Source organism: Schistosoma haematobium, chromosome 6 (genome assembly GCF_000699445.3).
Source record: "Schistosoma haematobium chromosome 6, whole genome shotgun sequence".
NCBI classification, from domain to species: Eukaryota; Metazoa; Platyhelminthes; class Trematoda; order Strigeidida; family Schistosomatidae; genus Schistosoma; species Schistosoma haematobium.
Window position 1 is genome coordinate 23,967,359 of NC_067201.1, and position 19,653 is coordinate 23,987,011.

Consider the following 19,653-nt stretch of genomic DNA (forward strand, 5'->3'; position numbering starts at 1 on the left):
CATATTCCTCACCTTTTCTCTTGTATTCACGTTGCTGGGTAGATTCAACCTGAGAGGGGGAAAGGGTTTCTAGAACAGCTTCAGAAATTAAATCTAGTTAGATTTAAATCAATCCAATTTGGTTGTTTTGTTTTACAGTGAAAACATTTTTTGTTAATTATGTCACGCATATTTTCTTCAAATTGACCATTGAATGATTGATTAAAATGAAAAAAATCGATCTCTTGTTGTTATTATGATCAGTCAATGATGAAGTATCCATGGAATATTATTGATTATGTTCAATATGAAATTGTTCTTTGTAAGCAATGATGGATAGTGGCTAGCAATGGAATCCAGGATGCGAAGATACAAGCCAAACAATACCAAGTGAAACTGTTCTTGTTTGAAATGTTTCAAGTCAATCAATGTTGTGACTACATTTGTATTCAATGTTATATTGAGTTGTTCTCGTTATCACCATTCTTGTTGTTGTTGTTTTTCTCGTTGTTGTGTTGTTCTTTATTGTTCTCGTTGTTGTTGCTCTCGTAGTTGTTGTTGTTGTTGTTGTTGTTCAATGTTCAATGAATCATGAAGATTTTAACTTGTGAATGTTTAAATCGATTGAACTAATTCAATAAGACCTAGTTTATAGTCACATTTGTTTATGGTAACTTAATTTATTGAATAGAGGTTCTTAACTTATATAAATAAAGAATATAGAATTATGTAAAATTCATAAGTTCAATTGTGCTACTTCTATCGATATAAGTAATATATAATGCTAGTCAAGAATAGTATATCTGTCAGTAGAAAGTTAAGAAAATTGTGGGAAGGAGAACGAGAACGAAAGAATAATGAAGTGTGGAGCGATTGACTGACAAACGAAGTATTTACTGTATGATTCTCAGATTTCATTTCAGTGCTGTTAGAGGTATGACGGCGGTTGCCCACATTGTGAAAAGGTTCTCCTAAAGATACTTGAAAAAGAAATTGGATTAGAGGTGGTCTGAGTGACTTAAGAGCGTGATCGCAGTGCCCAAGGGACAACCACTTGAGGTCAGTCACACACGACCTTTTTTGAGGGTAATTTTCATGTTAGCTCCGTACTTGTTGAGACCTAATCTCTAGAGACGGATATCCATGGGATAAGGCGAGGTGTGCATTTTTAGGGTCGACCTTTTCTAACCCCGCCCCTCCTTGTGGGAAGGCACCATCGCTGTCACGCTGTTTGTCTGAAGGAAACAACTTAATGCCATCACATCCCCGTACAGTCAGCAGTACGACCTCACCTTTGGACCTTGGGTTTGTTGCTTTTAGTTTTACCATTCTTCAACCGACCTGTCTGGCATGGTAGGACCTTGAGGAACGATTGTTGCAGCCAGTATAGCTCTATTGATTCATCACGATAGGCAAGTCCGACCACCATGTCAAGGTAGCAACAACCATTGGGGGGCGGCCAAACCAAAAAGTGACACCAGGGCTTGGAGACACTAACTTGTGGTCTGTGCCATGCTGGTAGATAGAGACAACTTGGTTGGGGTTCACGTGACTATCTTAATCAATGGTTGGAGACTCTGAGTGACATTGCTCAGAATCGGTCACAATGTTGTAGGTGTATAGACTCTCTATCTTCCCTTAAACTATGAGATTAGAATCGCTCTATATCATTCTTTCTACGAACTAATTCTTTCTTTCTGTATTATATCCTTACATAAAATGTTTCCTTTATTTATTGCACCACTGAGTTGACTGTTTCTATGAATCAGATGTTTGTATTGCTTTACTAATGAGGTTTGGCAACTTGGACCGATGCATTTATGTGCCTAGTCCTACGTTGTAACTGATTGACTGACTGACTGACTCTCAGATTTTACTAAAATATTCTGTAGTTTTGTATTCAATTACATTTGATTGTCCTCATTTGTATGTTCTCGTTCACTACAGTACCATGAACAAATTCTATGGAATACACTTAGCTAGGTCAGTTTTGCTAATCGTTTAATTCATCCATGTCACATACACTTATGTCTCATACATGTAGACGTTCACTATCTTAATCAGTTTGATGTGTATATAATTAGTTACCTGGTCTGGTGATGAAGTTAGTTGCATTGGTCTACGGTCAAAAACAAAACCTAACATTTTCTGATTCCTTAGAGAACAATTACTTCCCAGTGTAGTTGAATTAAAGAAAAGGAGAACATTACTAGATCTTATATTTTCAACATAAAATTGGTCGATATTACTTATAAGATTCAACTTTGTCAACCAGGTGAAAGAAGTATAAACATTCTACGTATTACACAACCGTACCGAAACAATCCATACGATCTCTACCAATGATGTGCTCCTAGTGTATTTTGTCTCTTTGTTATTTGATAATCAGCATTAGGGTTTATGGAAATTGTAATAACTCTAATAGTTGAATTCATATGTCTATCTAAGCTACACCACCATTCTAAGCCTAAAAGCACCAGACAGCCGTTTCGTTATGGTTTAAGACTCTTCAGCAGTGAGTGTCCATGATCTCTCACTCAGGACTCGAAACCAAGTCCTGAAGTGACGCGCGCGAAAGCTTCATTTTTAGATGATTGATCAGGAAGCCGACTTTGTTAATGTTTAACTTCAATCGATCCATGACCTTGCGCAACCAATCATCAATTGTCTGTAATTTGTTTGTTTTTATTAATAAAGAAGATATTTAGTTACGATAACTCCGCCTGGAACCTTGTTGAAGCTACTGCCAGTCCCATGACCGGATAAAAAAACACTAACCAGGAAAAAATGATCCAAACTATTTAAACTCTGTCTTTGGAGTTAGAAGCTCTTCATTTAGAAGTGTTATGATGCGTCATGGTGAAAGTCGAGTTCTTTCAGAAGTCAAGAGGCTGATGCCCTTCCTGACAACTAGAGCAACCATTAATTTAGTTACATGAAATGCTCGTACAATATGGGAGACCAGGAGAGTCATCCAAATTGCTACAGAATTGCTATGTAGCTACGATAAATGCTTTTGACAGCATTACATTTTTTGAGCTACATGGTTTAAATGAGCATTTTACAGTCGTTTTAAGTACAAAGTAGAAATTGATACGGGTACTCAGAAAAATTGAAGCTTAGTAATCAAACTATTGAGAGTAGAGAATATAATATGAATAAACGTTCCGAAGTTACGTAGTAAACAGAACACGGGTGAGGACAATCGAATGTATTTAACACAAAATTACAGGACTTGTTAGTAAAATCTAACAATCATAATGTAGCTGCCCGTCCCACCGCTCCCCTCCGTCGACAGCACCTGCTACAGCCAGCACCGCCCCACAAGAACACTCCACTCGACGCCACCTCTCCGCATCAGACTGCCCCAACTAACACCTCAGCTACGGACCCGCAACGGCGTTCGCAGAACGGCACGCTTCCCCTCTGGTTGATAGCGACACCAAATGTATTGAACAAGGACATCAGTGGGGACAATCGAATGTATTTAACACGAAATCACAGGACTTGTTAGTAAAATCTAACAATCATAAAGTAAATACGTAATTTGCAAAAAGTCCATCAATTGTCTCATAATGACTCAGACTTCATTGTTCTTGCATTTCCACACAAATTACATCCTGTTTCCATTGTTTACTGTTCGATCCTCTTGTCTATCTGCTGTCAGACCTTCTGTTCACGACTAACATCATCAACTACTTATGTCAGTATAAGTAGCACACACCACAATTGTTCACATTCACATTCGCGACTGGTATCTTACGTTTTAAATCCCAAATTATTAACTACATAGTCCAGCTTATGTTTGGTAAGGATTAGAATTATTTCATTGTTGATATTCAAAACTAAATCACATAGAATTGTGTGACACTGTTCCATGTACCTATAAAAATTGTTTCTCTGGTTGTTAAAGGAGGCATCAGTCTGGTGAGTTCCGAAAAATCTCGGCATTCATTATGAGGCGTCATAATTTATCCTTGAAATACCAGGGCAGAGTTTAAATGGTTTAATTTGTTTAATTCGTATGGTGTTTTTTTGGTGGGATTTTTTTCTACAGGATAGGGTTGCAGACCTCATATCTAACCTTCCTCCTTTATCCGGGCTTGGGACTGACAGTGACACTAGAAGAGCTACACTATGGTGTACCTAAGAAGATTGTAAACATCATCTGAAATTCGTACGACTAACTACACTGTGAAGTCGTGTATGGAGGACAACTGACAGACTTATTCCATGTGAGAGCCGGAGTCAGACATAGCTGTTTACTCTTCACCTTTCTCTTCTGGTGGTCAACTGGATTATGAAGACTTCGACATCTCAGGGGGAGCAGGTAATAGAATGGACAGCTCGCAAGAGTAGGACTTCGCAGATGACCTGATCCTTCTATCCTATACACACAAACAAATGCAGATGAAAACAACTCGTGTAGCAGTAGCCTCTGCATCAGTAGGCCAAGATCCTCAAATACGACACAGTGAACGCCAACCCATTCACACATGATGGAGAGACTTTGGAAAATGTGAAAACTTCCACATATCTGGGGAGCTTTATCGATGAGCAAGGAGGAAATAACGCAGATATAAATGCAAGTATTGACAAATCAAGGGCAGCATTCCTACAAATGAAGAACATATAAAACCCAGAACACTTCCTGTAGTTCAGTGAAACTAAGTCACTAAGTTAAGTTATCTTGTTTGTTGTTTGTTTGTATGTGGTCGATGGTGATCTATCCTGTTGGTGCGTTACATTATATTTTAAAGTTAATTATTAGATTGTTCCATACTGATCTATGCCTTGTATAATAATCTTAACTGTTGCTCGCATAAATGTTGGATAAGTATATGAACTTATTACGTCTTACGAAATCTTATTTATGAGATGGTGAAGAAGATTTGTAGCTCAGATGGATGATTTTGATGGAGTTTTGTTCTCTGAGCTGGATGGTTTGTAGCTTTCATCGTTCTTCTGAACGACATCATCAGCACAAACTTCAGATTGAAATGAAATCAAAAAACACTCCATGTTATTTGATATGAAAATTCAGAAATAATAACTGTCGACTACCTCCAACCATCATCTTATCTCGATATAGTGTACGCAATGATGAGACATCAGGACTGGTGGTGAATACATCACAGTCCTACAGGAGATCAGTCATGGCCCGGATTGCTCATCGGTAACTTCTATAAATGTGAAGCTGAGTGATATGGGATTGAATCCATCAGAGAGTATCAGTTCCTTCAAGATTACAGGTACACTATGCTGACGAGTGCCAAATAGCACGAAACCTGTGTACAGGGTTTTCTGTTGACTACCTCCAACCACCATCTTATCCCAACATGGTACTCGCAATGTCGAGTCACTTAGACGGATGGCTACATTGCAACTTGGTCGATAGGATTCGATCTGCACTAAGAGGTATCTGACACATATGATATTGATCACCACCCGGTGACCAATCAATTGTGAATACTTCCAAATACCTTTATATCTGTTAAATAAGTTTTTAGCTATCAAAGCTCAGTAGTTCAAGGGATAATATGTTACTGTTAAAAGGTGTAAGACATAAGGGTCTAAATATAAACATAAATACAGAACTATCTGGTTGGTTAGTTCTAAGGATGACCAAATGTGTTTGTTTGATTCTGTTCCCAGAAACTCACCAAAAACACCATCAATCCAATTAGTTGGTGGCTTTATGTTGAGGTTTAGTGGTGACTAGTTTTAAGTTTTAGTCGATATTTATCACAGATGATGCTCGATTGGGGTACCACTGGACGAAAATAGTACTGAACAAGTGAGGACAATCGACTGTATTTGAATACAAATTTACACAATCACTTAGTAAAATTTGAAATCTATACAGTGAATACTTCATTTGCAAAATATCAATCAATCATCTTAGACTTCATTGTTCTCTCGTTTCCAAACGAATCATTTTCTGTTCTCGTTCTCTTCTTTCCTCTTCGATCTTCTTGACTTTCTGCCACCAGACATTTCACTTTCGGTTGATGATACATACTACTTATATCTGTCAATATCAATAGCACACACCGCAATTACAGACGATGCCCAATTAGGATACCATTCGACAATAATAGTACTGAACAAACGTTTCGACTCAATATATGAAAGTTATCTTCATGTACATTGATTGATTACGCCTTGTCTTGTGGCGAGACCTTAACATTCAGACCAATCGTTTACGCACCTAACTTTAATCAATTCGCTATATCAACCATCCATCTTCCATTTCTCTCAGTGGATAACCATCTCATACCCCTGGACTTGACCTCATTCCACTGGTTACATCTTATCTTTGGAATCCTGAGAGTTTTCTCACAAAGTTAGTCACTAATTGATAAGTCTTACTAATTGAACGCTATATTCGGTTTCTAAGCTATTCTCGTTAACCTCCAAGCAAGAACTACGCAGCAATCTGAACACGAGAGAAAAGGCGCAAAACTATGCGAGAAGCACTTTACTCCAAAGGTTCATTCTAGTACAGAAAAATATAAAATTTTTATTGTATTTTAGATGTTCTTGGGTTTCCCGAAGATTCTGGAATGCTACTAAACATAGCAGCAGTATAGTAATCAGACAATCAGAAACTCTACATGTGACTTTTCACTTCCTTGATATTTCTGGCTAAACTTCAAGTGAACGCTGATTGTATGAAACGCTTCTTAGTGTTTCCTGAGCCTTTTTTGTCTTTTACGAGAAGTTTTCTGGATCACCCCAACACTAATTAACAAATGTTCAGTACTTCTTGGTTTTCAATGTTTATCTACCTTGGTTTGATTCGTGGTCTCAATAACATTTAAAAATCTCAACAAGCCCCAGTACTGACAATGATTATTATGTGCTCACAAGTGAGAGGAAACTTCCTTAGTTCCAGTAAGAAGCCGTGACACACTTTCACATTAGGCAATAGAAGATGCATACATAATATTGCGGGCTAATTGAATTTAAATATATAAACCATTGGGTCATTGCTCTGTGGTTGAGAGGTTAGACGTTCGAATGCGAGACCTCAAGTCTTATATTCGACCCCCTGTTTAGTGTCAGGAATGAGAAATAATGTTTCATTTTAGGATGAGATAGTTTTAAACTGTTTTAGATCTAGAATTTAATATTATGCATTTTAGTTAAGGTTTTCATCACGAACTGACATTAGCGATGATGCTAAAATGTTATTTGACTGCGTGGATAAATGAATTTTGCGCACAAATCTAAGACCAAGTATCCTGAATTTCAAAGGTTCATTCATGAATTATACTTTCGCCGATGATTACTATGATTAGATTCTCTTTATCGTAATTCTTACATGAGCTTATTTCAGCTCCTGAACAGACATTATTTTATTGATTGTTTTGTTCAGTTGACCTTTCATCACTATCCGTATACTATTGTAATGTGTGTGTGTGTGTGATCCATTCAAGTGTATATATCTACTTATTTGTATTCTGTACATTCCTTTTGTTAGCTGAGTCTCGTTTAATGTTCTTTAAATTCTAGGGTTCATTCATGAACCGCTTTAAGTTAGACCATTGTTGAAAACCAGAAAGTCATTGACGGTCGTTTCTTCACAGTATGGGACTCCTCAGTGATGCACATCTACGACGCCGCTCACACAGACTGAACCTAGAACTTTGAATCTCCAAGTTTATATGCTCCTGAATCAAGTAATTTATTCGGATTCTCATCGTTTATCTACTGTCCGTATATATGTTGAAAATAAACACGTACTTTAAACACTATTAGTATTCGAATTTTAGTCTCACTCTGTTATTAACTAGGATAGTCAACAGACTATGCATAAAGTAAATAGGATCTATAGTTCATTTATCATCATCAACAGGATCAAAATATCTCGTTATAAAATGACAGTCCTGATGCGCCTAATCTCATACATCTACGGTATAGATCCTAAATAAATGGTACAAAATTGTCTGAAGGTTTTCTCCTGTACATAACATGATAGAATTGATTTTTCATTACATACAGTTAACCAACTGATCAGTAAATCTTTCTTTTATCATTTAATCAATATTGACATTTAGAGCGTATCAAATGTTTAACGTGATTGTAAAATAAAACAAGACCATAGTGCACATCACAGACTGAAAATAGTTAGACAACTAGGAACTAATGGATAACTGTTCCGTTCTAGTATAGGACTTCAATTTCAAATGAAGAACAGCACAATAAGGTATACTGTTGGGGACGTTAGATCCCCAGAACTCACTTAAGAAAGAACCTAATTTTGTCATTTTATTTAGAAAATTTTGAATTTCTTTGTTTTCGCGCCAAAGGCGCTCTTGTCATTTTCATGTCGTATTTCCCACTTGAGAAATATCTTAAATGCTATTGGTCTGTTGCGTCTTTTATTATGCTATTTGGTAACTCTTCCCAAGGACGGTTTTGCACTGTATATATACGTTTTGAATTCTGTTTGTTGTTATCGCTCGTTTCTGGTTGATTTGCAGAATATACTTCCCATTCGTAGCTTGGACTTCTCCCTCTAGTTAGCGGAGCTGGGACGCATCAAATAGCTAGCTTACTGGTCTTGGTCACCGAGTCTTGTTCTCGTTCGCAGATTAAGTGAACTTGTGTTAGCTTCAAACCTAGCATATGCCTAAAAGATATCTTATGAATTCAACTGTTAAAAATAATACAATTTCCACGAATCCCCATTCTCACAATAATCAGGTACTCACTAGTGACCAACTTCAAGATGGATTTACTAGAGTTCTAGAGAGAAGCTGTGATTAGTGGAACCTAATCCGTGTCGAGTGTGAGAGAGTTATCCACCTCAGGTAATAGATGAAGAGTTGTGCAAGATCATGGATTGATTGAAGTTAAACATTAACAACGTCGGTTTCCGGGTCAATCATCTAGAGGTTAAGCGTTCGCCCTCATCACTTTAGGCCTTGGTTTCGAGTCCCTCATGTGGGATCATAAATACTCACTACTGACGAGTCCTATCCTATGGGTCAGTGTTAGACCACCATGGAAAACCTGGAAGCACTAAACGGCCGTTTCGTCCTAGTGTGAGACTACTCAGACTATTTACCAATAGTCAATAGATTCCTGTTTAGCACTTGAATTTCAACTTTCTAACCCTTTTTACTACTATAAACATGAATCCAATCTCTTGTCAATGAAGTACTTATCAATTAAATGTTATATTTAAAAGTACTCATAAAGAAGATAATTATGAAAGGACGAAATAAATAGCATTAAATGAAACAATTCAAACATAGCAACAACAACAACAAAATCGATTACATGAACAAGTGACAAAGCATTTCTTGAACATTGAATCTGTGAATAACTTATTTAAACAAAATTAATTATGTTTAATGAATTTTGTTTTATTTTAATAAAGATTTATATGATTCATATCTATTGCCAATCAGCACCAAGTAATGCTAATAGAAGTCGTCTATAATCACCAGATGTTTCACTACGTATCCAATCTTCAAGTGAACTACCTTGATCATTATGAAATTGTGAACAAATACTTCCTAAATCAAACTAAATTGGATAAACAAAGAAAGAAACAAACAAACAAAGAAATATACTAGAAACAAGAGTTAATAAAAGATATAAAACTCAAAGCTCTTTAGTTATATATAACTGTTTGACCTTACGACTGTAATCCTATTGGCTAAATATAACAAGTAGATTTGACCAATCAGCGTGAAGTTAAATAAATTCAAGGTTGACTCAAAGAATGTTTATTTCAATAGTTGAGTCAATTAAAGCTAGATCATCATGGAAAACCTGAAAGCACTGGATAGCCGTTTCGTCCCAGTATGGGAATCATCAGCAGTGCGCATCCATGATTCAATAGTTGAACTATTTCTGTAGTTCAACTATTGAAATTTCTAAAATCTTCACGTAACTTCTTCTGAAAATGTTTATTTATCTGTGTGTATCTATATAAACAATTAGTTTTGTGTATAATTATTCCCTTATTCGTTTATTAACAACAATTTATATTGTATTAGGCTAGTAGGAGTTTTATCATGTTCAGATCATTATAAGCTATTTATTCCAAATAAATAATCAAGTATATGATAGGAGCAATCAACTTACAATTAAATGAACTATTCAAAACATACATTACAATAATGTTCAAATTAATTTTAAAACTCAAGTTACGTAATTCGACTTGGTTATTGAAAGCTTCTGTCGTCTAAGAAACTTGTAAGCATGCCCTTTTACAGCTGAGAGTGGGGAGAGTCAACTATCCCTCTCAAAATGCTCTCAAGTGGTCACGTGTATACAACCACTGACAGGGAAGTCCTACTCACTGCCTTCTCACGGCATTACTGTTGTTTACGAAATTGAGAGGATGAAAAGTAAATGTCCAGCGCTTTAACCGGGTTCGGTGGATATGGAGAGTCCACCTAGGGGAGTTGGAAAACCCTCATTCCAATCCAGTGGTGCACATCTTTACTCTTGTACTAAATCTTATTAGAAATGGTATTACCCCTACAATGATACAATACGATAAAATGAATCTTTATCGACATGTCTATTGACTATAGGTTGACCTAAATGTCAGGTTCTTAGGAATTTCCTTAAAACTTTTTAGCTCTCTTGATTCATCTTTACAGTTGAATTCTAGATCTATAAGTCTGTGAACAATGATGTGAGTACAGACACATTGTGTTGTTGATCTTTCAGTCTATGCTCGTTTATGCATAGATTATGTGGGAGTCTACTATGTTTAATATATTTTTTTTCTTTTTGATTGAGATCATGAACCGATTAACTCCGCCTGTAGCTCTTCTAGAGTTACTGCCGGTCCCAAGCCCGGGTAAAGGAGGAGGGTTGGGCATGGGGTTAGCGTCCCCATCCCGTAGAAAACTAACTCGCTAAAAAAACGCTTACCAGAAAAAATAATTCAAACCATTTTAACTCTGCCCTGAGAGTTAGAAGGTCTTCACTTAGAAGAATTATGACGCTTCATGGTGAAAGCCGAGTTCGTTCGGAAGCCACGAGGCCGATGCCCCTTCTAACAACCAGAGCAAAAATTTTTATAGGTACATGGAACGTTAGAACAATGTGGGAAACCGGGAAGACCAGTCAACTTGCAACGGAAATGAGGAGATACAACTTAGCAGTACTGGGAATCAGCGAAACCCACTGGACCCAAGCTGGACAGAAAAGGCTAGCTACGGGAGAGATGCTGCTATACTCCGGTCACGAAGAGGAAAATGCTCCACACACTCAGGGAGTTGCTCTAATGCTGTCCAAAGTAGCACGAAATGCACTTGTAGGATGGGAATCCCACGGATCCAGAATCATCAAAGCATCATTCAAAACAAAGAAGGAGGGGATCTTAATGAATATTATCCAATGTTATGCACCCACCAATGGTAGCAACGACGACATTAAAGATCAATTCTACGAGCGGCTTCAGTCAATCATAGAGAAATGCTCAAGAAAGGACCTCACCATTCTGATGGGAGATCTAAATGCCAAGGTCGGAATAGACAACACTGGATATGAAGATATTATGGGACGACATGGACTGGGAGAGAGGAACGAAAATGGAGAAAGATTTGCAAATTTGTGTGCATTCAACAAATTAGTCATAGGAGGCACAATATTTCCACACAAACGTATACACAAGGCTACATGGATCTCACCGGACCACACTACAGAGAACCAGATAGACCATATTTGCATCAACAAAAATTCCGAAGGACAATGGAAGATGTGAGAACCAGGAGAGGAGCTGACGTAGCTTCAGATCACCACCTAGTTGTAGCCAATTTAAAACTGAAGCTAAAAAAGAACTGGACAAGTGGACAAACAGCACTACAAAGGTTCAATACAGCCTTCCTTCGAGATACTGACAAACTCAATGAATTCAAGATAGCTCTCAACAACAGATTCCAAGCCTTTCAAGATCTACTGAAGGAAGAAGAAACTAGTATGGAGGACAACTGGAAAGGCATCAAAGAAACATTGACTTCAACGTGTCAAGAGGTTCTGGGCCTAAAGAAACACCATCATAAGGAATGGATCTCTATAGAAACACTGGACAAGATCAAAGAAAGGAAGAACAAGAAGACAGCAATTAACAACAGCCGAACACGAGCAGAGAAAGTCCAAGCACAAGCTGAATACATAGAAGCAAACAAGCAAGTGAAGAGGAGCATTAGAGCCGACAGGAAGAAATACGTGGAAGAATTAGCAACGACGGCAGAAAAAGCTGCTAGAGAAGGAAATATGAAACAGCTCTACGATACAACGAAGAAACTATCAGGGAAATACAGTAAACCAGAGAGGCCGGTCAAAGACAAAGAAGGCAAGCCAATCACTGAAATTCAACAACAGCGAAACAGATGGGTAGAATACTTCGAGGAACTCCTGAATAGGCCGGCTCCAATGAATCCACCGAACATCGAAGTAGCACACACAGATCTTCCTATAGATGTCAACCCACCAACGACGGAAGAAATTAGAATGGCCGTCAGACAAATCAAGAACGGGAAAGCAGCAGGACCCGACAACATACCAGCTGAAGCACTGAAATCAGACGTCGAAGTAACCACAAGCATGCTTTACCCTCTATTCAAAAAGATTTGGGAGGAGGAACAAGTGCCAATGGACTGGAAAGAAGGACACCTCATCAAGATTCCAAAGAAAGGAGATCTGAGCAAATGTGAAAACTACAGAGGCATTACACTACTGTCAATACCAGGGAAAGTCTTCAACAGAGTGTTGCTGAACCGGATGAAGGATGCAGTAGATGCCCAACTTCGAGATCAACAAGCTGGATTCCGAAAGGATCGGTCGTGCACAGACCAAATTGCAACACTACGGATCATCGTCGAACAATCAGTTGAATGGAACTCGTCACTATACATCAACTTCATTGATTATGAAAAGGCATTCGACAGTGTAGATAGGAGGACGTTATGGAAACTTCTTCGACACTACGGAGTTCCTGAGAAGATTGTCAATATTATCCGGAACTCATACGACGGACTACAGTGCAAAGTAGTGCATGGAGGACAGCTGACAGATGCATTCCAAGTAAGGACCGGAGTCAGACAAGGCTGTTTACTCTCTCCATTCCTCTTTCTTCTGGTGGTCGACTGGATTATGAAGACCTCGACATCTGAAGGAAAACACGGAATACAATGGACAGCTCAGAACCAATTAGACGATCTGGACTTCTCAGATGACCTAGCCCTCCTATCACGTACACGTGAACAGATTCAGATAAAGACAGCCAATGTAGCAGCAGTCTCTGCATCAGTAGGCCTCAGCATACACAAAGGGAAAACCAAGGTCCTCAAATTCAAAGCGGAGAACAGCAATCCAATCACTCTTGATGGCGAAACTCTGGAAGATGTAGAATCCTTCACATATCTGGGAAGCATCGTCGATAGACATGGAGGTTCAGATGCAGACGTAAAGGCGAGGATTGGCAAAGCAAGGGTCGCATTCCTACAATTGAAGAACATATGGAACTCAAAACAACTTTCAACCAATATCAAAGTGAGAATCTTCAATACGAACGTCAAGGCAATTCTACTGTATGGAGCTGAAACTTGGAGAACTACAACAACCACAATCAAGAAAGTACAAGTATTTATAAATAGCTGTCTACGCAAGATACTCAACATCCATTGGCCGGATACCATCAGCAATAGCCTTCTGTGGGAGAGAACAAACCAACTTCCAGCTGAAGAGGAAATTAGGAAAAGACGATGGAAATGGATAGGACATACATTACGCAAATCGTCAAACTGCATCACGAGGCAAGCTCTAACTTGGAATCCTGAAGGGAAGCGGAAAAGAGGAAGGCCAAAGAACACATTACGTCGGATAATAGAAGCAGATATGAAAAGGATGAATTACAACTGGAAGGAGCTGGAAAGGATTGCCCAGGACAGGGTTGGATGGAGAATGCTGGTGAGCGACCTATGCTCCTTCACGAGGAGTAACAGGTGTAAGTAAGTAAGTAAGTATGAACCGATTGATGTTAGGCCACCAGTGAAAACTTGAAAGTACTGGATGGCCGTTCCGTTTTATTGTAGGACCTCTCAACAGTACGCATCCACGATTCCGCTCGAGGGATTCGAACCCAGGGCTTTTTTCTTGTAGTTCAACAACATTCTAGTATGGTGAGTCAATCAGAAGTAGCCAAATGAGAAGGTCATTCGATGGCAATGAGAAGTAACCTGAAGGACAACTGAATGTTACTGGCTAAGAAATAGATCGATTTTCTGAGGGGCGGAGTTGTATGTATGTGAGTATTTGTGCATTTTATTTGGTAGCCCAATATACTTTCCCGCTCATACTTGTGTTCTCAATCAATTAGTCAGTTGAGTGAGTTAGCACAGAGCACATAGTGTATCAGTAACAGATTCGAACTTTGTCCATCACAACACATACAAGGTTATATTTAATGCATTAAACCTTTAATACTTACCTCACTTCTTGTCACAATAATACGCATTAGTGTACAATCATCGGTACCGGCACCTTTCATTGCTTTCAACAATAAATCAGAATAAGCTTTTGGACGATTTAAACAAGTATTTACTATATATTCAAAAGAAATATTAAAGAATTAAATGAACAATTGACAAAGACAATAATAAAAGTATGATTGAAAGCTAGTCAGCTCAAAATAAATAATGGATGATTTTGATTGTTTATATGATATACCTATTTAATAGTAGATACTCAACCACTGATCAATCCATCACGTATGTATCACCTTACTAGTGCAATGAACGACAACAGAGAGGTGGGATTAAGAGGAAACCGATTTACAGTTGTGACGACGGACCACCGGTGAACTCGAGGAAGCTGTAAGAGGCTCAGAAGGAGCCGAAGACGTCTCATCCAATCACCTTTCGGAAGAATGTTCTAGAATTTCAACGTGTAGCTTCCCGATTGGATAATGCTAATAACCCCCTGTATGCGGATTGGAAGACTGTAACGATGATTTCGTTCTCACTGAAAACTATAAATACCTGACAATTTTTGTACTATGATTGACACTGTTTGGAATAATATTCCTTTCATTAGTCTTCTGTCTTCTTATTGCGACTCGGATAGGTTTTGGTTTTCTAGTGCTCTGTTATACGCGGTATATCGAGAAAATCAGCTTTTTCAAGACATAACAACAGTGTAATACAAAATTACAGAATATCTTGGTAAAATATAAGAACTATACACTAAATATTTTATTTGCAAATCTTCCCTCAATCGTCCGTCACATTCTATATGATTATTTCACTACACAATCCCTCTCTACTTCCCTATTCTGCGTTTCTTTAACTCAATCATCTTAGAGTTCTGATGTCAGGTTTTCTATTTCCGATTGGTGTTACATACTAATTATATCTGTCAACATTAATGGATCAGCATGTCTCAATTCAATCATTAAGTTAATACTTGACGATATGAATTCTTTAACGTTAGCTAAGTGGGTGATTTAGTATAATTGAATATCTTGAAGAGCCTTGAACCATTGTCTAATTTCTCTTGGTTTCAATGATCCCTAGAATACAGAGAGAGAGTGAGAGAGAGAGAGAGAGAGGAGAGATTTGTCCCATTTGAAGTGTTCTTCTATGGTTACAAGTTTATAGTCGCTAGCAGGAACCTCTACTCACTCCTTTTATGTAGCAAAGGTATTTGATTGATCGTGTGAGGGTTTATCTAAAGGAAGTTGGGCTACCCATAATTCACACAAATAGGCTCCAGGATTCAGGTGAACGAATAGCAAAGGAATAAAGTTTCGATACTGGCTATCTTTGGAGTGAATCTCCTGAAGTGATCAAACGATTCTGTGAATTAAACCTCAATGTTAAATGATGACAAGAGTGGTTTCCTAAAAAATCACCTATTTCAACCTGGGTGTTTTATGGACAGTATAAATTGTTAACTGGATATGAAAACTGCTCTTTGAAGTGATTAAAGTAGAAGAGTCATGGATTTCACAGCTAGACACTATCCATCTTTGTTTATAAAGCTTGTGACGTAGGACAATATCGCGGCAGTCGGCACAGGATACACATATACCAACAAGAGACTAATCAATTAAACTCCTACATAACAATGGGAAGATACAAGTAAACATTACCAAGTGAATTTAAAATTCGCAACATTGCACAAGCAAATGACTACCTGAACTCAGTATGTGAGTGGATAACGCGATGGTGTTTAAATCAAACACTGATAGATTTGAGTCCCATCAAATCCGAGATGCAGTCACACTCAGCTGACGAGTCTCAAATAGAACAAAACATGCGTCCTGGATTCCACTGCTAGCCAATATCCGTTTCTGCTTACAATGCTTGTTAACGAAGGTAATATCGAGATGATTCGCACAAAATGCAAATATGCCAATAAGAGACTAATAATCAATTGCAGTCTTAAACATCAATGAGACGATTTAAACAACCAATACAACGATGAATTCAACTTCAAATCACTATATAAGCTAGTGGCTATCTAGATTCATTAGCTAAGTGGATAACATGATGGTATTTGGAAAGTAAGGTACTGGATTCAAGTCCTGAAGTAAACGTAAACTATAGGATTCAAATATATCCAATAGATGAGTTTCAAATAGGATGAAACGCACATCTTGGATTCCACTGTTAGCCATCATCATCTCTGTATGTTAGGAATTACTGTTACAAATGAATGGATTGGATAAATTCATTGAAATAAACAATAGATATTATAATGATTATCTTACAGGTTAATAAAAGAGCGCTTTCAAAATCTCCAGATGTTTCAGACGCTAATGAATCGACCAATGTTTTATCATATTTCTATGAATAAAATGAAAAAGCGAAATATTAACTGAATATTATTAAGGACAAAATAGATCCAGGTTTTCAATGGTGGTCTAGTTTCAATTGACTCATGATCTCAACTGTTGAAATCACTACAATCTCCACAAAACCCCTTCTGATACTAATCAACATATGCTCACTATTGGCTGGCTTCAAGAGATATCTCCTGGAGTTCTATTGAGAAGCAGTGGCCAGTGGAGTTCAACCGGGTCAGTTGTGAGGTAGTAACTCACTGATGACAATGGTGGATGTGTCGCTCAATTTCGTGGATTAGTTAGAGTTAGACATTAACACCGTTGGATGCCGACCAGCTCAGTGGTCTAGTTGGTTAAGCGCCTGGTGCGAGACTGACACGTTCTGGGTTCGAATCTTGCGAGGAGGGGTCGTGGGTGCGCACTGCTGAGGAGTCTTGCAGTAGGACGAGACGGCCGTCCAGTGCTTCCAGGTTTTCCACGGTGGTCTAGCTACAATTGACTCATGATCTCAACTGTTGAGATCCTTATGAATTTGTAGCAGAACGTTTTTTTCAATATTCAATTAATATACAATAACTTTTCATCTACAAAATCTGATTTGGTTTCAGTAACCGGTCAGTATTCAAGCCCATTACACAAACTGAATGATTTTTGTGACACATATGTATTTCAATAGTCGAATTCACGAGTTAAATCATGCTAGAACATCATGGAAAACCTAAAAGCACTGGACGGCCGTTTAGTTCTAGTATGGGACTCCTCAGCAGCGATATTTCCTGGAGTTCTAGTCAGGAGCCGTGACCAGTGGAGTTTGACCGGATCTGTTGTGAGGTAGTTAGTCACTGAAGACAATGGTGGACGATACTGTAACTTTGTGGATTGGTTGAAGTTAGACATTAACACAGATGGGTACCGACTCAGTGTTCTAGAAGTTAAGCGTTCGCGTGCCAGACCGACAGGTCCTGGGTTCAAGTCTCGCGAGGCAGGATCGTGGATGTGCACTGTTAAGGATTTCCACACCAGGACGAAACGGCTGTCCAGTGCTTCCAGGTTTTCAATGGTGATCTAGGTTCAAATGACCAATGTTTTATCATATTTCTATGAATAAAATGAAAAAACGAAACATCAACTGAATATTATTAAAGACAGAATAGATCCCTATGAATTTGTAGCAGAACTCATTTTTCATCTAGAAAACCTGATTTGGTTTCAGTAACCGGTCAGTATTCAAGCCCATTACACAAATTGAATGATTTATGTAACACATATGTATTTTAATTGTTGAATTCATTAGTTCATTGAAGCTAGAACATTATGGAAAACCTAAAAGCATTGGACGGTCGTTTCGTACTATTATAATACAGTTAGTAGATAACAGTCAATCAAATTCCAAGGCAAAAAAACAGGCTATTAGTCAATTCTAATAGTTCACTTTTCTTTAAGATACATATTGATGACACTACTCAGAAAGATTCACAGCTCAAAGACCACAGACACTACTTCCATTATCATATAAATACGAGTAAAGTTTTGACGTAAGTGAATACATATATATAAAGAATGTTGCATTGAGATAAGACAAACCTTTTCAAACAGACGAGCAACCTCTTGTAAATGCCAAACATTTCGACCGGTTACAATTCGAATGATAGCAGATTCATCAGTTCCTAGATGTCTACAGGAATCAATGAAAAACACAACTGATATTTAAGAAGATACATAAATAGAGAATTTAATAATTTGCCTAAGAAGAAAAACTGCTCTTATTATTACATTTTATGGTTAAATCAAATCACTAACACCTTTACTTTGTCCATTCATACAATAAATAAACGTAATGAGATTTAACTGTTCGGGACGTTAGATACCCAGAACTCACTGAAGAAAAGACCTAATTTTGTCTTTTTATTCAGAAAATTTGAATTTCTTTGTTTCCGCGCCAAAGGTGCTCTTGTCACCTTCATGTCGCATTTCACACTGGGAAATATCTTAGATGCTATTGGTCCAATGCGTCTTTTAGTATACTCTTTGGTAACTCTCCCCAAGGACGGTTTTGCACTGTATATATACGTTTTTAATTGTATTTGTTGTTATCAGTCGTTTCTGTCTGATTTGCAGAATATACTTCCCATTCGTAGCTTGGACTTCTCCCTCTAGTTAGCGGAGCTGGGACGCATCAAATAGCTAGCTTACTGGTCTTGGTCACTGAGTCTTTGTTCTCGTTCTCAGATCAAGTGAATTTGTGTTAGCTTGAAACCTAACATTAACATGTTATCAAATTTCAGTTAGTGTACTAAAAGGTTGGGTAAGTAGTAGGAAGTACCTATTCAACTATAGGATGAAGTCATATTTAGCTGACGAGGTTCAAATAGGACGAAACGTGTATCCTGCTAGCCACTATAAAGAAAAATTTTCTAAGTTCTGGTGATACATCTTCATTCTTTTGATAAATTGATTGGGACTTATCACCGAGATATTCCATATCTATCAGGTAAGCAAGGATGGTTGTGACATTTAAGCGTTTGCTTGTGAAACGGAATATCCTCGACTTGATTCTCAGTTAGGATGTTGTACATAGACACTGATGAGGAGTCCCATGTTAGGGAGAAGCGGACATTCAAACTCTTTAGATCTCCAATATTTATTCAGGTAACAAATGTTTGTGATCCTGATGAAACCTACATCTAAGTTGACGTCTTAAATTCATCCATTATTCCTAATATTTTTGATACTTCGGATCCATTGGCCAGACAATATCGGCAACAACCTACTGTGTGACAGAACAAACCAGATTCCGATGGAGGCAAAAGTCATGAAGAAATGTTGAAAGTGGATAGAATACACGTTGA

General features: G+C 37.9%; 1 protein-coding gene across 1 annotated transcript in view; it reads right to left on the reverse strand.

Annotated features, from left to right (window-relative positions):
• Positions 1-540: 540 nt before the first annotated feature.
• ANXA7_5 (Annexin A7) overlaps positions 541-19,653 on the reverse strand; it is a 60,267-nt gene continuing 41,154 nt past the window's right edge. Inside the window, exons 7-11 of the mRNA XM_035733605.2 lie at positions 18,389-18,479; positions 16,730-16,805; positions 14,447-14,559; positions 8,228-9,519; positions 541-623 (exon numbers count right to left, since the gene is read on the reverse strand). Coding sequence (XP_035587885.1) covers positions 9,388-9,519; positions 14,447-14,559; positions 16,730-16,805; positions 18,389-18,479 — 412 coding nt within the window. The 3' untranslated portion in view covers positions 541-623; positions 8,228-9,387. The remainder of the gene's footprint in view (positions 624-8,227; positions 9,520-14,446; positions 14,560-16,729; positions 16,806-18,388; positions 18,480-19,653) is intronic.